The sequence below is a fragment of the Manduca sexta genome, chromosome 1 (assembly GCF_014839805.1).
Source record: "Manduca sexta isolate Smith_Timp_Sample1 chromosome 1, JHU_Msex_v1.0, whole genome shotgun sequence".
In the NCBI taxonomy this organism is placed as follows: Eukaryota; Metazoa; Arthropoda; class Insecta; order Lepidoptera; family Sphingidae; genus Manduca; species Manduca sexta.
In genome coordinates this window covers 3,620,525-3,648,448 of record NC_051115.1, presented here as the reverse complement: position 1 = coordinate 3,648,448, position 27,924 = coordinate 3,620,525, and the positions used below count along the sequence as shown (strand labels likewise).

The 27,924-nt window shown below is 36.3% G+C and overlaps 1 protein-coding gene across 1 annotated transcript; it reads right to left on the bottom strand.

The window, feature by feature from the left end:
• Positions 1-807: 807 nt before the first annotated feature.
• LOC115450711 (regulator of G-protein signaling 7) lies at positions 808-26,729 on the bottom strand. The gene is made up of 17 exons (XM_037445929.1): positions 25,991-26,729; positions 19,676-19,829; positions 18,686-18,772; positions 17,585-17,745; positions 16,544-16,602; positions 15,482-15,626; positions 15,258-15,336; positions 14,708-14,821; positions 13,733-13,820; positions 13,485-13,626; positions 12,217-12,330; positions 11,765-11,893; positions 11,511-11,639; positions 10,759-10,822; positions 9,967-10,057; positions 8,957-9,046; positions 808-1,291 (listed from the first exon to the last, which is right to left on the bottom strand). The coding sequence occupies exons 1-16, from the start codon at positions 26,056-26,058 to the stop codon at positions 8,979-8,981; spliced, it is 1,692 nt and encodes a 563-aa protein (XP_037301826.1). The 5' UTR covers positions 26,059-26,729; the 3' UTR covers positions 808-1,291; positions 8,957-8,978.
• Between the last annotated feature and the right edge of the window lie 1,195 nt (positions 26,730-27,924).

Here is a 27,924-nt window from a genome sequence, read left to right as displayed (position 1 = left end):
GGTGAAAACATCGTGAGAAAACCTGCATACATGCAAAGTTCTCTATAGGAATTTCGAGGGTGTGTGAAGTCTGCCCGCACTGCAGCGTGGTGGACTAAGGCTTAAGCCCTCTCAGTAGAAGAGGTCCATGCAGTGGGACAGTATAGAATACAGGGCTGATATTAATATTATTATATAGAAAGTTAGAGTAAGTCGTGAGAACAGTTGAACAATAAGTACATCTAAGATATTTTTATTACATAGATACGTTGTCCGAGCTCAATACTAGCAAGACGAAAGCAAGGTAATTGCCCGACATTCACTTAATCAGGCCCAAACTACTGTCGCGGCTAGTCGGCTTACTAACTTTTGTATTTTTATAAATAAAATGCCTACCTGTGTTTATAGATGCTGTACAAATTATACTCCAACGGTGAATGAAAAAAAACGTTTCATTTCATGCGTTAGTAATAAGTATACACTATTGAACTTACTTTTTAACTAATAAATGCATTTTATTCGACTGTCATGGCGACCAGAGACCAATAAACTAGATGGCCACGGCGCGGCGGTCGACGCTCGGGCCGTATCAATGCGAGCTGCTAGGGCTGTACAAGTATGTGACTATAGTAAATACTGCGCTGTTTTTATGTGCAAATTTTGTTAGTCTATGATGCGTCTTTGTAAAACGTCATTGAAGTACACCACGTATGTGACGAGCAGTATTTATTCACTCAGATGTGAAAGAGTATCCTTTCTATTTTAAACTTACGTATTCTTAAGGACGAGGATGAATCTAATATATTTGGAAAAATAAAAAACGTTTTGATTATGTCATCCATTTATCTCCATTTATTCTATATACATACACTAATTACACGAAGATACATTTATACGGAACGAATAACACATTGGCTGTGCATTTTAGTTTATCGGCCATTTTTAACAATACACGAAGCTGTTGTGTTATTGAACTTATTTCAATTTGAAAATCGAATGTAACGTTTTTCTTATCAAAAAAAGTTTGTTTAATAAATAAGTATATCTTAATGGCACCTATTTAAATTTGAAAATCGAACGAGTTTGTAACGGTTTTCCTATCAACAAATAGTTTGTTTAATAAATAGGTAGGTATGTATATATTATGTCATCGACGAAAACGCGCTTCACTTCTTTCCCTAATAGCTTGGAGTGTGAGCAGCATAAGTGCATTCACACCACGATATATATTCGAAGCCTGGGCTTGGATCAATTCTGTTTCCTCGCTAGACCCCCTCTCTAAAAGTAGTGGGCCGCGTCTTCATAAAATGACCTATAGTACAGAAGAATTGAATAGAAAACCTCCTTTTTGAAGTCGATTAAAAATCGATAAAATTGAAATAGGTCAGAGGTCCTATACCGGCTACGCGGGCAAATCCGACTTTTTTCAACAACGGGTGTTTAAATCGAAGGATATTGATGTTACCTAAACGACTATCACAGGTGTTCTTAGATTTGAACAGCTGGAATAGCACAAAGACGGATATGGCGGCGTAGATGGAATAGGACCCCTGAGTACATAAATCAGAAATATATTATACGGCGTATAGAATCTTAAAATCAGTTAAACATACATACAAGTTGTTGAATTCCAGAAACAATCAAAACTTCAGTTAATAACATATCTATAGTTCAAATAGATAGTCGAACTTTCTTTAAGTTTAAACGAAAAATTCGTCATGTCAAATGGAATGTTTCTAGGCAAAGGAACAAAAATGCACATCCAACAAATGACAATCTACTTAACTTAAAAGTAAAGGGTATAAAAAAATAAATTAAAAAATCTCTTCGAAAAAGTTTAGTCGAAATTTTACTACAAGTTATGAATTACGAATAAACAAGAATAAAGCCATAAATTTAGTTCAATTTTTTTCTGACACTGCTATATATAGTATGTTGGGGTAAGTTCGGAGAATCGGGTAAGACCGTCTATTCAATATCACTGTTAACATTTTTAACACGAACATAGCTTGCAATCCCATTTTATGATGAACCACAATTATTTGCCCCTAGATTACGTTTAATTAGTTTAACATATTGAATCAACGGTATTATCCCAATATCTGAACTTACCCCAACGCACCAAACTATACTTATAAAACGCATTACAAGTATAACAACAAAAGATATATCTATATTTGCCTCTCACTAAAACTTTTGAAAGAAAGAATAGAAAATATCATATAATGAGTTTATTGAAACAAGCACGACAACATGACCCCTACTGTACCTGATGATAAGAGTGAGGTCCAATAGCCGACTGACGAGATCAACCCTCAGTCACAATCATGCCTGTCGGATATACACAGGCTGGTCCCGGACGCGACACGTGACCACTATGGGTTTAGCACCTTGTGCACGGTCGCTGTCCGGGCGGATATATCACCAGCAGATCTTATACCGGCCCTAACGTCTATTTCAGATTGTACAGTTGTATATCGTGTTCGACGAAACTGTAGCCAGAGGCGAAGAGTTCATGACTCGATTCCTGCTTCACTTTATGTAGAATCTAATAGGGGACCGTCCTGCGTTTGATTTCGTACATTATTCTATATGTAATGGTTAATAATACGAAAAAGAAACCCTTCTGCGAAAACTGCATTAAAATTGGTTAAAAAATGAGCCAGTAATTCATATTTCAAATATTACTGTGTGCCGAAGTGGGCGCGAAGTGGGAATATAGCTTCATCTCTTTCTTTCGCTAACGTTGTAATGCCCGATGACGTCACATGTGGGTATTGCGCCTCTTTTCTGTTTCTTGTTACTTACCCCTTCTACCGAAATTGAAAGACTTATAACTTGTTGATTTTTTACCGGATTTAAATAATTCTTTCTGTGTTATAATTTATATAACGTAAATATTTGATAATAATGAAGAACAAAAATGAGTCCGGTCCCCTATTATCAGAACGATTTGAAGACCGCATACATGCATTAGTACCTATATGTCGGATTCCTTTTGGAAAATTTCATACTTCGTCACTACTGTCGGCTGATTTAAAACCAACATCAAAGTCTCGAAGGTATTTCGCGCCTTGTAGTAAAATGTCGACTGTCAAAATTAATACTAAATTAAAATATTTAAACTAACTTTGGTTCATAGTTTGTCATATCTAAATAATATCTTTTAGGCGAGATGTTTTGAAATTAATTATTTTAATAACTAGCAAGTTATTGCGTGAAATTATCGCACGACTTTTAATCGCGCGACAAAAAATCGTGTAGTATGCGCACTTAGGTTTTTATTGCATTCTTTTAGGTATTTATATTGCTTCTCCCTAATCATTTCGTAAAACTACCGCACGACTATTAATCGCGCGACAAAAAAGTCGTGTACTATGTTTCTTCATAACATTATTTTAGATATTGTATCTCGCTAATCAGGTTTCCAAAACATATAGGGTCTAGTGAATATTTCCCTTAAAATTTAGCAATACGTAACTATCTTACTATGCACTATACTTTTATTCCGAAATAACTTATTCACGGGGACGCAGTCGCGAGCAAAAACTAGTACAAATTAAATACGATTCAATTCGGCATTGCACTACCACTTTAATCGACAGCAGTCATAATTTATTTAATTATTCCCAAATAAAATATATCCGAACACATTCTAAACCAAACTGAATATCCAAACGCATTTTTTTTCACTAGCCCCTTATTCCAATTATAATAATTTCAAAACATCCCGCATTAATATCAACTAATCGCGTTAATCAAAACTATTTTCGAATTGCAGTCAAACTACGATATGGTCAAAATAGTTTTGTCAGCGCGAAAGTAAACATGCCTCTTGGTAAGTAACTTTGGGTATTGGCGTCCTATAGTCCGCTATAACCGCTAACTTCACACCAGTAAGAATCAACCAATCAATACAACTTATTTATTTTCATTGCTTCGAATGACGAGACGAGCTTGCCGTTCGCCTGATAAGCGATCCATAAACAGTAGATCCTACACCTTGAATTACAAAGTTTAGTATTCCACTGCGCTCGTCTGAGACATCAGATGTTATGTGTCCAGTAGTTACACTGGCTACTTCTCAAACATACAACAGTGACTACACACTGCTTGACAGAAATAGACATTGCAGTGGCACCCAGACGGACTCACATATGAGACGTACCACCAGTAATTAAATATGCATGAAACAGTATCGCAAAAAAATGTCGCTTAAGACAATTAGCCGTTCAACCGACGATATGAACGTAAACACGTTACAGTCCCTTTAGAATGTCGCTTGCGACTCGTAAGTCTATGTCGCTTAGATGTTTGTGATTGGTCGAGAGACCTTAGTCACTTGTTAGTTCCGTAAGTCTGTGTCGCTTAGACTTGATTGGTCGAGAGACCTTAGTCACTTGTTAGTTTCAACCAATACGGAGTCACGTCGCTTTCTTTTACCACCTTTCAAACACATTGACTAAATAACGCACCGCGCAAACGCGAACTTATACTGCTGGGAAGACCTTCCTTCACCCAAAATCACTTCCCACAAAGACAGAGTATTATATCTAAATAAATATATATTTGAAAACGTTGCGTTTATTGTGGTGGGTCAAATCAACTAATAGCTAGCGGTAAAAACTCAAACTTGGCGGACGAATAACAATCATTAACAACTTTGACTACTGAAAGGTCCAATTAAACACATACATTATTTTCCGTGGGCCGCGAAATGATGACAAACTATACTGCAGTGCTAAGCGCCAAAGCGGTATCAGGGAAACATTATTTCGAGATAATCGGAGTTTTGTAAATATAGTTTTGTATGTATAACTGAGATAGAGACACTCTTTTAAGGTTTTTTAACAAGTTCTAAACAAGATACCGTTATTGAGGTAAGTTCATTGGATGGGTATTTCTTTAAGCTGACGACATAAAAATCAAGATTTTGTTATTTTTAAGATACCTATTTTGAGCTTAGCACGGCTGTATAGACGCCTCAAAAAAATCAAGATCAAAGGCTTATTAGAACTAAAAATTTTAAAGCATCTTGCCTCCAGTATAATTTCTCGCACGAGATCAATAATAGAGTGAGCCTAGCCAATGACTGCCTCGTTTCCACTGGTCCTATATATATTGGTACATATGCAAAAACACAGCCTTATAGGGGAGCGATTTAAACGTTCTAAACTTTGTAAATTTGCCATATTTAAACAGAAATCTTCGAAATTTTGACATACTAAGGTATAACATTTCAAAATTTCAAATTCTGTTCGAACTACGATAACTTTATAAAGTTTAGAACATATATCGCTCTCTTAGTTGTTTTATACCAATATACGCGGGACCCTTGGCTTATCAGTCACGCACCGCCATCGCAAACTGAGCCCTGCCGCAATAAACACAACGCACACAATTGAATAACTATCTTAACACTCTTAAAGCTCAAGAAGGAAGAGAAAAAATAATACTTAGACTAGAAAACGACAGTCTATACAATTTGGCTACGTTGGGTTCGAACGGTGAGTGGCGGCGCTGTACGTGACCTTGAACATGACCTTGACATTCACCTTGACCTTTGCTGTGTTATTTTAGGCGATAGCCTAGTTGCGTGTGGAACGGACCAATAAAAATATAAAATTTCTAAATCCTCCAATGATTCGGGTAGCTATGGTGGGAAGAAGGGAATGTCATGGCTTACTGACTGGCTGATTGGATGGCTGTCATAGTATTGGCTAGGTTAAAACATAGTAATTAAGTTTACAACACTGGTAGACAATTCCTTTCCCATTGCGATCGAATTGCACCATTTGATTGCAATATTCGATTGCACATGATGGTCTTGTCCGGGTTCAACGAACTTTACTATAAAAACACCTAATTATTACATAGTATGTATAGGAGATATCTTAGTTGGTTGTGGAATGGACTGCCGAGACGAATGTCCGCTGGTCCAAAACACAAACACTTCTGACTTTTAATGTTATGTGTGTATTTGTGAATTATCGCTTGATTTAACGGTGAAGGGAAACATCGTGAGGAAACCTGCACATCTGAGAAGTTTTCTATAGGAATTTTGAATGTGTGAAGTCTACCCGCACTACAGCGTGGTGGACTAAGGCCTTATCTCTCAGTAGAGGAGCCCCGTGTAGCAGTGGAACAGTATATAATACAGGGCTGATATTATATTTCAAAAAGGTGTTTGCATAATCAAAACGAAGTCACTAAAACTGACTTTGATCTTTACATGATATTTTAGTTAGAAAATAAAATATGCCGGTCAAAGCAGTCACTAGTACATAATTAAAGACGACATTGAAATTACATTTTTATATGACCTTGACCTTGACCCTAAAGATTACCTTGACATTCATTGCACTTTCAATATTGCGTTTCGTCTGTTATCAAAATTATACCGCCTAATAATTGAAAGTGTCTCATATTTTTTTTAAGTACAGAGGCGCCACCTTACAACGGATATTGGTACTACAATACTTCTAAAAGTCCGAGATACACATACAAAATTAATTACAAAGTGTTTTTAAAAAAAATTACAATTTGAAAGTGTTAACGCCTAGGGGCGAAGGAGGGTGAAGATAGGGAAGAATTTACATCGGACGTATAATTACGTCGACGTTATGAGACGTCGCGACGAGAAAAGTCGCAAGACGATTATACACGTCATAAGTTATTGTATCGTAAAGCCCAAGGCACGAGTCCCATCGCCGACGATGAACGATTTAGCAAGTATAGAGATGCGCGTGTAAAGTCAATAAAAAAGTGTTTGTTTCGAATAAAATAAATGTCAACAAAGCAATTTTAATTTTACAATTTATTGCCACTACTACTGCTCTAAAAGAATTCGTCGCAGCAACGTCACACTTATAGTCAGAAACACTCACTCACATACCATTCACACTAGACGACAAAATTATAAAAAAAAACAGAAAACTAAAACCGAAATTTTGGTGAAAATATTCGTTATTGATAGATTATATTTCGCACAATGTTTCACACAAAAATAGTATGTTGTTTCATTTATTAACGCAATGTCAAAATGACTGTATATTACTCACATGGGATCTACATTTTAAATTTATTGAGCAAAAAACTGTCAACAGTACGTCACTTTACGTCGGCGGTGGTTCAAGTGCCTAAACAGTAAAAATATCGTGATGTGATAAGACGTGCAAACAAAAATAAATTGCCTCTTTCCACCTGCACCATTCTCCTAAATTTACTATTAAAAATGATTGCTTTTTTTCTTCACTTACGTTAATTTTGAACTCAACCATTCCCCATCTTCACCCCCCTAAAGTCAGATTATGCAATTTTTATCTAATTATTAAATAACAATTCCTTTAATAGGAAAATATTGACAGTCTTACACCAAGTTCATACTACGACACAAGCATATTTACTGTAAACTTTGTTATTGAAGGAAAACATCGTGAGGAAACCTGCATACCTGAGAAGTTCGCTATAGGAATGAGGGTGTGTGAAGTCCTGCACTACAGCGTGGTGGACTAAGGCCTAATCTCTCAGTAGAGGAGGCCCAGCAGTGGGACAGTATATAATACAGGGCCGATATTATTATAGCGAGGTTGGTATGAGCAAGAGAACTTGCAAATCCGAATCCGCGAGTAATTTTTACCAACACTCACTTAGAAATTTAACTTCATCAGCCACATAAAGTTTACTGACCATAGGCCTCCCCCAAAGATTTCCAGACGGACCTGTCGAAAGCCTGCATCCAGTGTGTTCCTGAGATCTTTATGAAGTCATAAAAGGCGATTCTGTGAATTTCTTCCCTACACGGCAAACAAAGCTTTATTTTATTGCTTTGAATGACGAGACGAGCTTACCGTTCGCCTGATGGTAACCATCCATAAACAGTAGAAACACCACCTTGAATTATAGTGTTTGGTATTCCACTGCGCTCGTCTGAGACATGAGATATTATTATGTCCAGTAGTTACACTGGCTACAATGTCCTTCAAACCTACAACAGTGACTACAAACTGCTTGACAGAAATAGACATTGCAGTTGTACCTATCCAGGCGGACTCTCACTAATACTCACAAAAAGACGAATATACCCCCTTAGACGGAATACGGCGCCCAGACTATATGCAAAATTGCATTTGCAGATGCAATACTTTACGTAGAACCGTGGTATAAACATCGCTTGTTTAGTGTTAATTACCATGGCGATAAGCACTTCGATCCTTATTGTCTTAAATAAATGCAGTTCATTTTAATAAGGACCATTAAAATATCGACAGTCCCTACGCAAAGTATTGCATCTACAAAATACAATTTTGCAGATTCGATACTATACGTAGGGACCGTCGGTATTTATATGAGTAGTGTCGTAGTCTAAACTTAGCTTTGAACACGTATTCACTCACAATACTGTAGATTTACACTACTATAAGCATTGTTTATGCGTACGAGTCATAATGGACTCTTAAGTTAAATTGTTTCATCTGTTCCTTACATTGAATCACTAGGGGTCCTCTAATACATCCAATGAAAAACGTAGAGTCAAATAATAAAGTAAATAACAATTATATTTCAGTGCATTAGTTTAACCCTTACCCCCTTATTCATGGAGGTTATTTATATAAGGACGGAGTATTGCTGTGATAACAAGTCTGTTTCAGTGCTGACGGCATGGCAGCCTTCGCAGTGCGTAGACACAGGGCCGTTGTGATTGGCTAATATTGAGATACAACTTGAATCTAGTTGGCTGTCAGATAAACAAAGCTGGGAAACAGACTTGTTATCACAATGCTCCGTCCTTAGATTAATAACGCCTATGAATAAGGGGATAATATAAGTCATGCTTACGATCACACTGAACTGATTTCGCTGAAATCCAAAATATTAAACATTAAGAAATGATTGCTTTACGTCGAAACAAAAGCCAGCTTGAAACTGGCTTGTATTTCGAAACTTCAAAATTAAACGAACTTTTAAATTAACTAACCGACGTCATCAGACGTCCGCGTTTAGTTCGACGACGTCTCCTTACGTCCGGTAAACGACACGATCGACCGAATGCCCTTTACTGATGTCTGAAAAAAATTAAAGAGATATTATTTATTTTATACTTTTGTACGCAATTTTCAAACCAGCGTGGCAGGATGTCTCCACGTCGCCTGATGGTGAGTGAAGTTATTTATAATTGCCACATATCATAGTATTTAAAATCCGTACATTTTTCTATGTTTTTTAACTTTGTAAATTTTTATCGAAAAAAATTGTCGCTTAAGTAAATCAGCTTTTCAACCGACAATATTAAATGTTTGTTAGTAGTTCGCCATCCGTGTTTTAGGCATTTGATATTATATTTTAATGCATTTTCACACTTAAAAACAAAAGCATTCAAAACAGTATGAACTAAAATATATGGCGCTGAACATATTACGCTCTCTTAATAAAATAATGACCTATTCCAAAATGGTAGAATCGTTAAAAACACGAAGTTGTGTTTGCGACGTGTTTTTATTTTGCTACAAAATTGAACTTATTAGTAATTAGCTGACCCGACAGACGTTGTCCCGTCTTAACTATGAATTTGCAGCGCGCATTCTGTCAATCGCTGACAGTTATTTCAAACAATTTACAGTTATATAAAACTAATATTTCGTTAAGTTTTCTTAAATTTTCTAATTATCGGCGCATTTTTTGAATTTTTTTCTTTCATAAGATCCTTCTCCTGACAATAACAAACACAACAAAAAATTAGTGAAATCGGTCCAGCCGTTCACGCGTGATGGCGTGACCAAGGGAAATAGGGATTCATTTATATATATATAGATAGATCAAAAATAAAACCTATAGCATGAAAAAATAAGAAAAAGTAAAAGTCACCAACAGAAATTAGTTTTAAACGATTCCCACAAATTAACAATTTTGAAATAGGTCATTATTAATAGGGCGATAAGTTCAAAACGAAATGGAACTCTATTGAAATGAATTAGAGTGCATTTAACCTTTTCTTGGACCCGTTGAGGTACTCCTTGTACATGTCGGACCTCAGGTATCGCGAGTAGCTATCCGACTTCATCAGATGGTACACGTGCGCCTGCCGACAACGGAGGTTCGGTATCATAAAATTATATATCAGATCCCACAGTCAACACGGGGGGTAACTTGCGAAATGGGATACTGGGGTCCCCCGGCTCACTCCAGGGGCCTGGAGGAAAGTTGGGAGGGGATAGCTGGGGAGGAAGTGTGGAGAAAGGAGAAGGAACTTCCTCTTATACTGAGGATGGGAGCAGGCCAGGAAATGTTCACGAGCTCTCATAGGCCTCAGTGTGGCTTGACTTACAGCTGATCGAGTCAATTTGTGTTTTAAGTAAGCATAGCTTTGCGAAATATTTATAAGTAAGACTGCATATTTCTACAATATAATAGCTTCACTTTGGTAGATTCAACTTGATTATAAAGTGGATATTGTGTGAATAATTTCTCAATAAAAATGCCATATTACATATTTCCAAAACATCGTGCACTGAAAATGTATAGAAGGAATGCTCAAGGCTATTTGCTTGGGAAAGGGTATTAAAGGTTTAGATCATTTTAATTTGCAACCTACACTATTAGATAGAAAATGTAATAAGGAATATATTTTTAGTTTAAAATTTTCGAAATTACCTAAATATATATATTTTTAATTTATTTGTAAACCATTGCATATTTCTGAGACATCGTGCACTGAAAATGTATGCAAGAAATACCCAAGGCCATTTACTCAGGGGAGGGTGTTAAACTTTATAATATTACCTGCGCCTGGTCGAAGCAGTATCTATCCGGCATGCCAGACTCCACCTTCACCCGAGTCAATTCCCTGTAAACATAAAACATACAATTAATTGCTAATCTAAATATATATAACTCAAAGGTGACTGACTGACATAGTGATCTATCAACGCACAGCACAAACCACTGGACGGATCGGGCTGAAATTTGGCATGCAGGTAGATGTTAGGACGTAGGCATCCGCTAAGAAAGGATTTTGATTAATTTTGCCTCCAAGGGGATAAAATAGGGGATGAAAGTTTGTATATATCTTCTTAGATTTTCGACTGATTGAACTGAAATTAAAGATTGGAGCTACTATTATGAAGACGTTCGCTTGAATAGGATTTTGATAAATTCAACCCTCATGGGGATAAAATTTGTTTGAACCTATCAGTACCGCGAAAATATGTAGCAAGACTTATCACTAAGGTTCCTAGTCGGAGGTGATATATATATACTGTGTCGCGCAAATTCTATAGCAACTCAGAATTAAATATCGCCATCTAGTGATTGTTGTGCGACATCACTACAATTATGTCAATACCACATCGATCATGTAGTTCCGGTGATGTTGACGAAATGGCGGTGTATTAATTGTACCACCACTAATCTATTATTATTGTTTTAAATCGGCCAGCTTTTACGAACTGCGTGTACAAACGATTTTATTTAATGTGGGGAATATCTTCTTCCAGTTTGGTTTATGAAAGCAACGTGTAAGTAAGCGGTATTACCTGCTGGCGGCGTCGACGTTGACGGGCGAGGGCGCGTCGGAGGAGAGGAACTCCTTCCATATCTCGGAGGCGCGCGCCGCCACGCGGCGGATCGGCAACGACTTCAGCTCCTGCACCGCCAGCCAGAACCTTGCACATCAATTGAACATCTCATTATTATTGTTACAATGTGGGTAATAAATAACTTAAAACAATATTTAATAATTTGACTCATTAAATAGTTGAATAGACGCCCGAGCCCCGCGAGTACTGACTTGAGGTTCTCGCCGCTGAACTCCTTGGAGAGGAACCTGGCGAAGTGTTCGCGGCCGGCGGCGTCGCGCAGCAGCTCGCGCAGGCCGAACGCCCAGCGCCGCACGCGCCGCGGCGGCAGCGGCTCCTTGCTGCGCGCACACCACTCGCGTCAACATTCAGCACGCAGGCGAACATAGCACTTATGATGAGTCAAAGTACATGACAATATGTAATTATTACTTATTAATGTCGCTTATATAAACTACAGGCAATTTATATTGGACATAAAATAAATTAAAGATATAGTAAACAAAGAAGCCAGCTCGGGCTGGCAGAAATGAAGAAATTATCTTAATAAAGATAAAGGGAGAAACGCGTCGCGATCCTCACCGGTGAGGACAATAAAAGCCCTAACCTATCTAACCTACCAGCCTTTCACTAACTATCTGCCTACCCCTTCGGTGCCACTTACGACTGCTTCTCCTGGTCCCAGAGCTCTGTGGTGTCGTTGATCCAGGGGTTGGGCCACTCTGGAGGCGTCAGGAACGCGTCGTACTCCGCGTACTGCTCGCAGTATGCTATGAACCTGACAACAATTTGATGGATCAAGTCTTGAAAATGTTTAATAAGAAAAATGGGGAGTTAATGTGTTGTTACAGAAGATGTTTCTATTCGACAAAAAAATTCTAAGCGACTTTTCATTCGACAAAAAAATTCTAAACGACTTTTTATTCGACAAAAACATCCTAAACGACATTATATTCGACAAAAAAAACCAAAACAACTTTTTAATCGACAAAAAAAACCTATACGACTTTTTATTCGACAAAAAAATAATAAACGACTTTTTATTCGAAAAAAAATCCTAAATGACTTTTTATTCGAAAAAAAATCCTTATCGACTTTTTATTCGAGAAAAAAATCCTAAACGACTTTTTACTCGCCAAAAAAATTCTAAATGACTTTTTATTTGACAAAAAAAATCTAAACGACTTTTCATTCGACAAAAAAAATCCTAAACGACTTTTTATTGGACAAAAAAATCCTAAACGACTTTTTATTGGACAAAAAATCCTAAACGACTTTTCATTCCACAAAAAAAATCCTAAACGACTTTTTATTCGACAAAAAAATCCTGAACTACTTTTATTTAACAAAAAATCCAAAAGGACTTTTTATTCGACAAAAAAATCCTAAACGATTTTTTATTCAATAAAAAAAAATCTAAACGATTTTTATCGACAAAAAAAATAATTATATCACCGGTTGGAAGACTAATTGACCTAAGCGACATTTTTTTTTGACAAAATTTAACTAGTTTAAAAAAACATAGAAAAAAGTGCTGATTTTAAATATGTGTGAAATTTAGTGTCGCAAAAAATATCGCTTAAGTAAATTAGACTTTCAATCCTCGATTATGTATTAGGACAGAACTCTTAAAAACGAGTTTATTAAATTTAATAATTTAAATTTAATGCAATCTATTTGTAACGAATTTCATTTTGCTAAAAAAAATCTTGAAAATAAATATCGCTACATGCAAACACCTCCAAAAAAAGTAAAATACTCAAAAAAAAATTATCTCTAAGAATAGCCGCGAATTATATTTTTTTACACACTTTATTATCCAATAAGTTTGTTAGAATTTGTTTTAAATATAAAAAACCAGTGCCCATACAAAAAGCGGACATTTCCTTTACCAAAAAAAATTTTTATCAACTTAAGTATTTGTACACTGACATGTCCGCGACCTTGCTGACGCGCACGTTGCGGCGCTCCATGCGCGCGCGCAGCATGGCGAGCTGGCGCCGCGCCGACTCGATCTGCTGCGACAGCGGCGCCGGCCCCCGCGCGGGGCTGCCGGCCGGCTGCGAGGGCTCGCCTGCCACACGGTAGCAATATTAAACGGTCAGTTGGACTCATCAAACCCCTCTCAAAAACCATTGAAACATACAAGACAGGTTCTACAAATATACAAAGAAGATTACCATTCTCCTTGATGGCTACTTCTGCGTTCTTCTTCTGTATCTCCTCCTCGCTCTCTTGTGGGTTCGTTATTGTTACTATCGGGTTGTTCTGTTAACAAATATTGTAAGTTTTTATTTTAATTATAGACTGAAACTAGATACTTATAGAGAACTACATATTGTTTGTAGCTACGGTTAATATACAAGGTCATTTTGATATTGGATTACTAAATAAAACCACATACTTATTTGAAAATAACACTACAATAAGTTACTTGAAATGTAGAGGTAAAATAAAAAAGTTTCGAACAAAATAATTATTAATAAAAAGTAATATAATTTTACACTCTAATGTCACTACTACTAATCTAAGAGAATTCGTCGAAGCGACATCACACTTTCAGTCAGAAATACACTGACGCACGCCATATTAGCATTAAACTACAAAATGATAAAAAAAATCTGAAAATAAAAGCGGCTTTTTCGTTATTCAAGAATATTTTTTAGCACAATGTTACCAGAAGTTAAGACGAGTATGTGGTTTCATTTAGTAACGCAATTTCAAAATGACGCTGTATATTTTTTGAAAGAATGTTTGAATTACAAAAATACAAATTATTTATCCACAATAATTACAATAGGACAGAATAAATATTGTAGGAATCAAAGTAAAAAGGTTTCACATCCAACAAAACGTTTTCTCCCATGAATAAAAGCCAATCTGAGCATTTTCACTGGAATAGACAAATCATCCAAGACTTTGTCTATTTTCGTGACAAATTACGAACCATCTTGCACTTTGTAATTCTTCAAACAAACATACAAACACCTTCACATACTTTCATATTTATAATATGGTAGATAGTAGAATAGTAGTTTGGTAGAAAAGTAGTATAGTAGAATAGTAGTATGGAGGAATAGTCGTTTGGTAGAATAGTAGTATGGTAGAATAGTAATATAGTAGAATAGTACAAAAGTAGAATAGTAAATAACCACCTTTAAATTATGCTGCTGTATCAACTCCTGGCATTGCTTCTTCCGTTTCTCTTTTAACGCGTTTATGCGCGACAACTTCCGAGGGTCCAGTTCTGTTGTGTTCACGCACCCGGGCTGGAAATAATGAATAGAAGGAACAATGTATTGGATATTTCCCAACAGTTTCAGTGGTATACATAAACATATTTTATTAGAACAATTTTTGTGTTAAGAGAATAGGGTTCGACGACATTTATAATGTAAATATGTTTGTGTCGTAGTATGAACTGGGTATAAGACTGTCAATATTTTCCTATTAAAGGAATTGTTATTTAATAATTAGATAAAAATTGCATAATCTGACTTTAGGGGGTGAAGATGGGGAATGGTTGAGTTCAAAATTCAGTTGTGATAATGAAGGAAGTAAAAGCAATCATTTATAACAGTTGATTGGAGAGAAAAGTGTAGGTGGAAAGTTGCAATTTTCAAAAAAATCTTCAAAAATTGCGTTCACTTGAACGGCCCCTTACAGGAGTTGTAGTGGTGGGGATGAAAGCCTATCTTCACTTACCATAGGTCGGTGTACGTCCCAAAACGCTCTCTCCTGACTGTCGAGCACTTTCCTTTCCAATTTATCGCGTTTTTGTCCACCTGCAAAAATAAAACTCATTTATTCATTCATTAAATTTAATGTTCAATATAAAATGTCTGTAATGATATAAGCGTATTTTCATAACGCAATGTCAAAATGGGTCATTTTGTCTAAGCCCTAAGGTCTAATATTCCTTGACTATTACCTTGCTCTGAGCTTCCGCCTGCATGAATATGAACTCCCACTTCCTGCTGAACATCTTCTGTAGTCTCGCGAGGGATTCCGCCTCGTAATCCGCCAGCTCTAAACGAGCTTTGTTCTGCATCGTGCGCTTGCACAGGTACACCGCTGGAATAGAGTAGTTTATACAGGGTGATCTTTATACGAGCAAAGTGACCACTCTGTATCTGATGGTAACAGAGGCCCAATAGTGTCGACTGGCGAGAGATGATCATTATTATTATTATATACAGGCATGCAGTTGAAACAGATAATGCCCGTATCTCGCTATTACTACAGGTTTTCATTTGCAGCCAAGTATTTTTCCAGTCGGTTCTTAAACTGATTTATGTTTCCAGCTGTAACCACATGTTCTGGGAGTTTATTCCACTCTCTGACCACTCTATTATTTAAGAAGTGCTTGTGTGGATTACTGTTTGAGAAGCTGGTATGCAACTTTAAAGATTACCCTTCAGTCAACACAATTATGCCTGTTGGAACTGGATATATACAGGCTGATCCCGGAACGCGACACGTGGGCCACTATGGGTTTAACACCTTGTGTGCGGTCGCTATCCGGGCGGATATAAAATAACCTACCACAAGTTTTTATTCAAGCCATTATCTATATATATAAAAATGAATCCCTATTTCCCTTGGTCACGCCATCACGCGTGAGGCTGGACCGATTACACTATTCTTTTTGTTGTGTTTGTTATTGTCAGGAGAAGATTCTTATGAAAGAAAAAATTCAAAAAAATGCGCGGATAATTAGAAAATTTAAGAAAAGTTAACGTAAATATGAATTTTATATAACTGTCAATTGTTTGAAATAACTGTCAGCGATTGACAAAATGCGCGCTGCAAATTCATGTTAAGACGGGACATCAGTCGGGTAGCTAGTTCAAAATAAAAATAAATAATAATATTTATGTTCCCAAGTTATGAGTACATAATTCTTTTTAACGGTAATTGCCACTAAGCTATACCTGTATAGTTAATATTGAATGAATAAATAAATATTTTAAATAACAGATAATACTCACCGTAGTCAGTATTTTCCGGCTCCCATTGGTTGGATGGCCAAAAATATGGCGTTTGGAACCTGGAATTCGAGTAAATCATTTATGATTATGTTTACGCGAATGTTAGACAAAGAATAAAATAATAATAAAGAACTGATTTTAAATATGTATGAAATTTAGTGTCGCTTAAAACATGTCGCTTAAGGCGATACCTCAAGGTCCATTTTCATACATTTTGTTTCACCTTTAATCTGGGTAACTAAACAAGTATTGGCAAGTAAAGAATTTAAATTATTTGACCTTGAGGTATCGCCTTAAGACAATTAGATTTTCACCTGTGAATAATATATATATATGTGTATGTGTGTGTACATGCGCGTGTATATGAATGACTAAGTAACATTTGCACGTCAAAAATGACAAATTGTGTGACACTTTCTACTGATTTATAATATCTTTATGTAACCACAATTACGCAAATAAATTTTGATTTCATTTCAAAAGACCGCGATCACATCAGAATACTATTTACTTAAATAGTATAATTTCGCTTGTTGAAACCTAAATCTAGTTTTATATTCAGTCTTATATTTAGAATATACTGCACTTATTAACTGGTATGTAATAATATGTTCATGCTGTGACAGCCTGTAATTAAAACAGCACTGCGGCAATTACTTACTGTAATGTTACAAATAGTTATGTATGGTGTATGTTTTGTTGGTTTTCCTAATAAATAAATAATATCAGCTTTGTATTATATACTGTCCCACTGCTGGGTCTCCTCTACTGAGAGGGATTAGGCCTTAGTCCACCACGCTGTAGTGCGGGTAGACTTCACACATTCAAAATTCCTATAGAGAATTTCTCAGGTATGCAAGTTTCCTCACGATGTTTTGCTTCACCGTTAAAGCAAGCGATAATTCACAAATACACACATAATTTAGAAAAGTCATGCGTGTTTGGGTTTTGAACCGGACATTCGTCTCGGCAGTCCGTTCCACACACAACTAGGCTATCGCCGCTAGTTACTTAGGCAGCTAGTTATGTGACTGTACTTACCTATAATAAGTGTTGTCATTCTTGACAGTGAGACAGTGGTCATCGATGGGGAAGAGGTATCCGTGGGCCGCGAGCAGGTGTGCCAGGTGGAGTGCCTCCCATGACTCCTCCAGCTGCAGGTGCCGCGACAGCCACGACACCAGCTCCGACCCTGTGAACACCTGCCAACACCAAGATGTTTAGGGCACCAAACAAAAGTGCAGGAAGATCAGTATCTTTTTTCTTTTATAGGTAGGGACTAAGATGTTTTTATTACACAGATGCGTTGTCCGAGCTCAATACTGGCAAGACGAAAGCAAGGTATTAGTGTATGTGAGAAATAATCAAAAAATACATAAACAAGATAGTTTAATCAAAAAGCAATCGGAAAATAGTAGTTTCAGTTCATAAAGTTATAAATAAAATTTTTAAATTCAATTCAGAGTTTTGACTTTATTTTATCTGTTTTACAAATATGCGAAACGAGTGCCGCCATGACATGACGTCATCAAGTCAGTAAACTACTCAGTGTCAATACGCGTTCAATATTTCTAATTTATCAAAATAGACAAATTTGTTGGACAATAAATTTGGATCTCTTCTCGCGAGCTGTAACCAAGTTTTCCTCATACATATATCAGTTGGCACTTGAATCCACAATTCTTCGGCGTTTTCACACAAATATTCTTACTTTCAGGAACACACACCAATGATAAGGATAGTCGCTTATAAAATAAACGTCGAAACATCGGTCCGAAACGAAAAAACGACGAACTTCGCATTTAACTCCAAATTACTTCGGATCCGTCACCGTTCTGTAGCTTACCTTAGGCAGCATCAATTCCACGTTTATTTTTTAAGCGAAAGCATTTGAACTTTGTCCTCGCAGATAGTTTTAAAAAGGGATGACGAAACCCTATAAGTTATTACAAATTCCATGTCTGAAATATTGCGATGAACAGATCGGATCCGTAACACTTCGTGGTAACAAAACGTACAATCTGCCAACCGAAACTACGGATTTCGTTTTCCGAAGTAAAGCCTCAGATTGTACCGCCATAAGCTCTCAGTATTAAGACCAAGCTCACAAGCAATGCCTCAGAGAAGTTTGATAATACTTACTGACGGTATCTTGCTCATGAAACTCTTCACAGTTCTGACCTGCACTCCGGTCACCTCGTCTTGCATTTTTTCTATCAAGGCTTCCATCTGCAAATTATATATTAATATCAGCCTTGTATTATATACTGCACGGGGCTCTAATACTGAGAGGGATTAGGCTTTAGTCCACCACGCTGTAGTGCGGGTAGATTTCACACATTCAAAATTCCTCTAGAGAACTTCTCAGGTATGCAGGTTTCCTCACGATGTTTTCCTTCACCGTTAAAGCAAGCGATAATTCACAAAGAATACACACATCATTTTTAGAAAAGTCAGAGGTGTGTTTGGGTTTTGGACCTGGCGGACATTCTCGGCAGTCCGTTTCACTCCCAACTAAACTATCACCGCTTTTGAAGAATTAATAGCGTTTTAATTATTATTTTCATGGTATGTTACATATCTATTATTAATTTTTACACAAATTTCAAATTTTAAATAAATTTCATTTGACAGTTATAGTATTAAACAGCTAATGTAGATAGCTCTAATTTTAGCACCATTAAGCAGTATCAAATGGGATTTGTATTTGATCGGTTGATACATTACATTGACGAGTTGAATTTACCCAGTTATTACAGACCCTTAGCATATTAAGGATTTTTGTTGCTTTTAAGGTTTCAGCGGCAAAAACAGCGGCGATAGCCTAGTGGAAGTGTGGAACGGACTGCCGAGACGAATGTCCGCAGGTTCAAAACCCAAACACACCTCTGACTTTTCTATAGTTATGTGTATTTGTGAATTATCGCTTGCTTTAACGGTGAAGGAAAACATCGTGAGGAAACCTGCATACCTGAGTTCTCTATAGGAATTTTCGAGGGTGTGTGAAGTCTGCCCGCACTACAGCGTGGTGGACTGAGGCCTAATCCCTCTCAGTAATAGAAGAGGCCCGTGCAGCAGTGGGACAGTGTATAACACAGGGCTGATATTATTATTATTAGGGTTTCTGCTTACCTTCTTATATATGAGGTAGTTAGGCGAGTCTTCTGGCGAGGGTATGGTTGCTATCAGCGCCTGAACGTTAGGCGGAAGGTTCGATATCACGTTCTCCTTCTTCTCCTTCTCTTTCTCTTTCTCCTTCTCTTCTTTCGAGCATTTCGAACTGTCTCTGCGAATAAAGAATGTTCTATTATTTTGTATACATTTATAGGTGCAGTGAGGATTAGGTGTAAACATTGCAATGTCCATCTTTCCAACGCTGTATAGTTTTCCCCTTATTCGTAGACGTATTTATCTAAGGACGGAGCATTGTGATAACAAGTCTGTTTATCAGTGCTGACGGCATGGCAGCCTTCGCAGTGCGTAGACATAGGGCCGTTGTGATTGGCTAATATTGAGATACAACTTGAATTTAGTTGGCTGTCAGATAAACAAAGCTGAGAAACAGACTTGTTATCACAATGCTCCGTCCTTAGATAAATAACGTTTATGAATACGGAGTCATTATAAAATGAAAAAATGAATTAATCTCTCTTAGCCGAATTTCGGCGACGGCGGCCAATCTCAACGGAGATTAGCAGGAGATATTATAGTACACGAGTGTGTGCAATACACAAGCACTCTGTTTCTCATAGTCCGGTGAGACATGACCGGAGAGAGATCAGGACCAACGGCTTTACGTGCCGAAGCACAGGATGTCACACCAACTTCGTGACTCCGAGCTGCGACTGAGTCAGGACCAACGGCTTTACGTGCCGAAGCACAGGATGTCACACCAACTTCCTGACTCCGAGCTGCGACTGAGTAATTGTTAAGATGGAAAACCCAGTCACAATTATTTTGTCCCGACACAAGATTCTGAACCCAGGACCTCAGCGCAGTAGTCGTACTCGTTCTGTGTATAATTACAACTACGCCAACGAGGCAGTCAATATATTACTAATGATAGATAAAGGCCTAATGTTATATGCAAATATAAAGGGTCATTTTGACATTGCGTTACTAAATGAAACCACATACTCGTCTTCACCTTTGCTGCTATTGTGCCAAAAATTATTCATTAATCTATATACATATATATAAAAGAAAGTGGTGTTAGTTACAATATTTATAACTCAAGAACGGATGAACCAGGAGACGGACATAGGATACTTTTTATCCCGTTCCCACGGGAACGGGACGTGACATAAGACGTGGTATAAGAAAGCAAAATTTGGTATGGAGATAGGATAAGACCCTGGGAAGGTTATAGGCTACTATCCCGGGAAAATATATATTGAGACTTTTATCCCGGAAAACTCCTTTACGCGGGCGAAGCCGCGAGAAAAAGCTAGTAACTAATATTGTCACGAAAAAGCCTAGTTTTAGTTTTCCGTTTTTTGATAATTTTATAGTTTAATGCGAATATTGCGTGTCCGTGAGTGTATTTCTGACTGAAAGTATGATGTTGCTGCAACGAATTATCTTACAGTAGTAGTAGTGACTTTAGGGCGCGTAAAATTATAATTACTTTTTATACTTATATTTATCTTGTTCGAAACTTGACTCTTTTTTATTTTACATCTACGGCTCAACTTATTTTAAAATGTTACTTTCAAGTAGATAAGTATGTGGGTTCATTTAGTAACGCAATGTCAGAATGAGCCTGTATATAATGATTTCTTATGTTTACGCGAATGTTAAGACATTTAAATTAAACTATTTTATGGATTTTATCGCGGTTTCAATTTTACTTTTCTCCCGACGTTTCGCAGACTTTACAGCCTTCATGGTCACGGGGGGACTGAGGTGTTCATCCGCAAAGCCAGAGTTACAATATCTACCTACATTTTTAATTATACAACATTTAATTTTTTTAGCTGTTGGCGGTCCGATCTACGCGAAAAAGTAAAATATTAAAACCGCGATAAAATCCGAAAAATAGTTTAATTTAAATTATCCTGTATATGTTTTTTTTTTTTTGTTAGACAATTTATTTTTATAAATACTTAGTTATTGAATATAGTTGTAAGTTATTATGTTATTATAGTTCCACCAGTCGAATTGGCTGTAACCTGTAATGGCTGTGTGTTGATGTAAATAAATAAAAAAAAAATAAAAATTGTTAAGTGCACTGAAGAGCAGTCGACTTATCATTCATTTGATATTAGTATCATAGAACGGGTTCTCTTTCAGTCCATGACCTGCCAGTCAGTAGAGCGAGACTGCATTGATCGACTCGCAGTAAAGGGAGCGTGATGCGCACTGGCCCGTAAGGTACGACATTCGATTACGTGTGGGATTCTTCCATTGTTTTATCACATGGGGTCATCTATTAATCACGTGTTTTAGTAACGTTTTAGCCCCTCCCCTGGTGATACGTGGTGAAGTTTGAGACTACCCCTGTACTAAAATCACGTGTATTTAGTACAATAATAATATCAGCCCTGTATTATATACTTGTCCTCTGCTGAGCACGGGCCTCCTCTACTACTGAGAGGGATTAGGCCTTAGGCCACCACGCTGTAGTGCGGATTGGTAGACTTCACATACCTTCGAAATTCCTATGGAGAACTTCTCAGATGTGCAGGTTTCCTCACGATGTTTTCCTTCACCGTTAAAGCGAACGATAAATTCACAAAGAATACACACATGATTTTAGAAAAGTCAGAGGTGTGTGCCCTTGGGATTTGAACCTGCGGACATTCGTCTTGGCAGTCCGTTCCACACCCAACTAGGCTATCGCCGCTTTTTTTTTTTTATTACAAAGTATATTGAAATTTTTTTTATGTTTTAACCCACCTGGTGATATGTGGTGAAGTTTTAGACTACCCCCTACTAAAATCATGTGTATTTGATACAAAGTATATTGATTTTTAGATAAAATCGCACGATCAACGAAAAATAATAACACGTGAGATTGAGAATCCCCAGAATCCTTTCGAGCCTCACGTGATTAGTTGACCCCATGGTAAAGTTATACCAAAAAGTAGCGATAGGTGTAGAACGGACTGCCGAGACGAATGTGCGCAGGTTCAAAACCCAAACACCTCTAACTTTTTTAAAGTTATGTGTATTTGTGAATTATCAGATTTATTAAATACAAATTATTACTTTGTATACTTTGTATATAGCGGCGATAGCCTAGTAAGCGGCGATAGCCTAGTTGGGTGTGGTACGGACTGCCAAGACGAATGTCCGCAGGTTCAAATCCCAAGGGCACACACCTCTGACTTTTCTAAAATCATGTGTGTATTCTTTGTGAATTTATCGTTCGCTTTAACGGTGAAGGAAAACATCGTGAGGAAACCTGCACATCTGAGAAGTTCTCCATAGGAATTTCGAAGGTATGTGAAGTCTACCAATCCGCACTAGGCCAGCGTGGTGGACTAAGGCCTAATCCCTCTCAGTGGTAGAGGAGGCCCGTGCTCAGCAGTGGGCAAGTATATAATACAGGGCTGATATTATTATTATTATTATACTTTGTATACGTAGAGCCCCTAAGTGATACCAAGCCCCTAAACAGTTGCCTAATTTATCTTAGGGGCCGTTATAACGTAACGCAATTTTTGGTCTTGTAACACGTTACGATGCGTTACAGGCGCGGGAGGGTTCGCACAAAGCGTTATGTAACATTGGATTTTTATTTTAAAACAATATCAAAGGTATTTTAGCGACTTTCCGGTACATTGCGTGACATAATTGTAAATATTAGAAAAAAAATGTCACTTTAGAGTTACGTAACTTTAGGAGGGGTGGGCAGGGGCGTACAGGAAAACGTTACGGCGCGTAACATCAGGAGGGGTCTCAAAAATCTTCAAAAATTGCGTTACGTAATACTTGAACGGCCCCTTAAGACTAATCCGGCTGTTTTTGGACACTCTTCACAGGAAACCAAGGGCGTCACCCATGACCCAGGGGGAGGACAAGTTGATATGGAGAATGAGAAAAGTATGAATTGTAGGTAAAGTCTAGAGCACATGTTCCTCCACCACTCCTCTCCCGCTTTAACAATAACATAGAGCAGAGCGTGAGCGTACGGAATATTAGGAATGGAATTGGTGAATTTTTACATTTGGCAAATTTTTTAGAATCTCTAGGGGGGGGGGGAGACAGAACACCTCCCTGTCCAACCTTGGCGACGCTCTTGCAGGAACTGAATGTAGAAGTGATCAAATAGCTAGCTTACAAGACAAATAAAGCACTGAAGTCTTGAAGAGTTCATTTTATTTTTTTAAATAATTATATATATGTCTTAATATAATTATTAACATTATACTAAAGTAACATATTAAATTGTATTAATTATGATGTATACTAAAATTAAATTTTATTATTTCTTCCTCTGAATTTAATATAACAAAACATATTTCTTGTACCCTAAGTTAAAGCCAAACAATTCAAATGTGTTTATTTTTCATTTGTTTTTAAACTGACGGCATGGCAGCCTTCGCAGTGCGTAGAGTTGGGCCGTTGTGATTGGCTAATATTGAGATACAACTTGAATCTAGTTGGCTGTCAGATAAACAAAGCTGAGAAACAGACTTGTTATCACAGCAATCTGTCCTTAAATAAATAACATTAGAATTAGGGGGTTAGATTTTTCACTTATATAAAATTTTCACTTGTTCTTGAAGAAGTAGATGTCAATATGAAATCTGAAATAATAAATATATTATAAAGCACCATAGTAACAATTAGAGGTCACATCAATACTGGGCAACAATCACACAATATTTAAAATGGAGGATGTAGAGATAAAATAGTTATATAATACAGAAAGCTGATGAGTTTGTTTGGACATGCTTATCTCAGGAACTACTGGATCAATTTTGAATTTATTTGGAGGGTGTAAAGATAAAATTGCTATATTATACATAAATCTGAAGATATTGTTTGGACACGCTAATCTCAGATACTAGTAAACCAATTTTGAATTTATTTCTGTACTAGGCAACTACATTACTTGTCATTGTAGACTATTATATCCTAAGAATATTTATTCTGGAAAAAAAATCCCATAAACTGAGCTTGGTGTTTTTAAAAAATACAATCATTTATTTAACAAAAGTAAACAATAACTTTAATAATATAATGTTTGAGTTTTTTAAAAAAATATATTTTATTTAGAGTATCGTTTATACAGAACATATTGAAATAAAAGTATTTTACAGTATTTTTTATTTTTATATCGTAATTTTCTCCTAATGTTTCAGTCTATCATTTTATGTATAATTGGACTGTCATTTTATTTTTTGATAAATAGACACACTCTTGCCACTATTATAATAATAATAATACATTTATTTGTTGAATACTGTAAAAAGTTGTTACTTGTCATTAATAAGCTATAGCATAGTATTCTGCCGTTTTCAGCGTACAAATATTTTCTTAAAACTTTTCATGAAAGAAATCATTTACAGAATAATAACATTTATCAAGAAGGAACTTAAATAATTTACATTTGAATATATTCAATTTAAGAATTGTGAAATCATAAGGCAATTTATTATAGATATATATTGCCATACGGTATACATTATTGTATTATTTTAGAATGGGTATACCTTATGTATAGCTGAAGATCTGCCTCACCAGCTTTTGAGCAAAATTGTTGTAGTAAAGAGGTGATCCAAGCCTCAGCCTTGACACTATTCATCATTGTGTGCATATTTGCTGGTGGTAGGATATATATCTGCCCAGATAGCAACCATACACAAGGTGTTAAAACCCATAGTGGCCCACGTGTGTCGTGTTACGGGATCAGCCTGTGTATATCCAACAGGCATGATTGAGTCGACTGAGGGGTAATCATCTCTCGTCAGTCAATATTGTATTGGACCTCACTCCACTTACCATCATGTGCACTGGGGTCACTTTGCTGTGCGTATATAAAAAGATATATAAACATAAATAAGACAATGCATATATTATAAGACATACATGTCTACATTAATACAAATATATTTATTCTAGAAAATATATAGCATTAAATCATATTATAGTTGTGAATCTGCTACTCTTTTAGATAAAAGTATTTGAGTTTTTTATCTGAAAATTTGACCTGTTAGTGGATCTCTTGATTTCTGTGAAAATAGTTGATAGCAAGACCCCAACAGCATCCATTCCTATACTTCCACATTGACAGAAGAATTTATGGTGAATCTTTAATTTCTAAATATTAGGTATTAAGTAGAGGAATTATGACACTTGCTTGATTTATTTTACACTACTATTGCCTTATTTATACTGTACAATATATGCTATTGATGGACTTCAAACTTTTGCATCACAATAGGAAAATCAGTAGAATAAATGAAGGTTTAACATTTGTTCGCTGGTTCGACTCACCTGGACGTTCCCTGCTGACACGCCTTCTGTGCCACCTTCTCCGATGAATTCATCGTAACCATTTTCATTTAAAAATATCGCATAAACACAAATAAAATATCACGCTTCTCGAAAACTGTCCATCCTTTACATTATATTTTTATTAGCATTAACTGAACAAGGAATTTTAGTTTTTATGCCTGTGGTGCACTTATGGTTTTTTATATCGCCGCAAATTTTACCGCAGCCGCGACCCTGCATCTATAAACACTTCATTCATCTCAGCACGTTATAAACATTTACGTTAGGGTAATTAATTTTATTTACAACTTATTTACGATACGCTTTAAAAGCTTTCTTGGTCCAATTCACAACAGAAAAAAGCAAATGTTTTTTTTATTGAATGCACTGCCTAGGGAATATCTCTCGAGAATACTTGAATTAAAAAGTTAAATTTAAATTTTTTGTTGTTGTAAAGATTAATTATTATTTAGGAGTATAGTATTAAAAACCAGTCTAAAGAATAATTATAAGATTTTAACACACATTTTGATTAATATTTAATTTTATAAGATGCACTACCAACAGTTTATTTGTTCGAGTCCTACTCAATCATGAGGCGTCGCACTGAACGAAAATAGTCACCAAATAATTGTTTATAGCGATAACCATTTTGTTTTATTTCATAAATGTAAATAATAACATCAGATAGCACACTTTAAACAGGTTTAATAATATCGTACTAAATGTCATGGAGCGATCGCCATTTGTTATTTTTTTCTATTTTTAGATAGAGACGAAATACGACTACGCTCTAAGAGGAAAAGAGACAACAAATAGGACGATTTATAATACGAACAAATACAGAAGTTGAGTTGTTTCGAATAGTTATTTCGACTGGATGTTGTACATAATTAGGTCGAATTGAAATAAAATGGCGCATGTGTCCTAGAGTTTATTGAACGCCTTATATGGGGCTATTTTTAGATCAATGGACTCCCGTATAAAGTATGGTAATGATTCATCATTTTTATACGAAGTCCCATCAGTAAATAAGGATATTTGTTAGTACAATTAAACAATTTTTATTCAAATCTGTGAAATAGTACGATGTGTAATTAAAAGATGGCAGCACTTATTTGTGCAAATAAATATTAATTTTATAAACATGACGTTATTGTGTTATGTCCAGGGGAAGTTTGCCATAAATCTACGTCACGTATGTTCGCATAAAATGCATACAATTTCCGCAACAAATTAGGTGTGTATTAGCAAACTTTACACCGGAAGAAAGACTCCTTCCTCGAATATTAAGTAAAGAGTATGCTAGATTGATGATAAGACTAAGAAAATAGTTCTAATTTAACCACTAGATGTCTCTTTATTTCACTTTATCTTTCAAGGTGAGCGTGGTAATAATAATCGAAAATAGTTCTAGTATTTTACAACAAGATGGCACTGTGCATCATATTGTTAACGTCGTGGCATTGCAGTTGTGTAACTAATTATTGAATTATGACATAGGTTCAGTTCTCGCATACTCAACACAACTAATATCAAAAACAAATTCTAGTTACGAATCAAAAGTTGGATTTAATTATTTTTATTAAGATATTGATATTTATTAATTGAGTAAGGTAAGTTATGAATAATATTTTATTTATTTATTAATTACACTTTATTGTAACCAGAGACAACAATCATGGAACAAGAAAAAAGTACTAATGGCGGTCTTATCGTACAAAGCAATATCCTACAGATAACCATGGGAATAGTATTTATGTAGAGAAGCCTTTCGCATCCGAAAATTTGTCTGTTTGTCTATTTCTGCACAGAGTGTAAGCACCAAGCGCTGTTATGTTTCGCATTGAAGGACAGAGTAACGACCGCAGCGCATTGCTAAGCGGTGATTTGTAACATAGAAATTACAAATACGTAAGAATTTTGCTACTAGT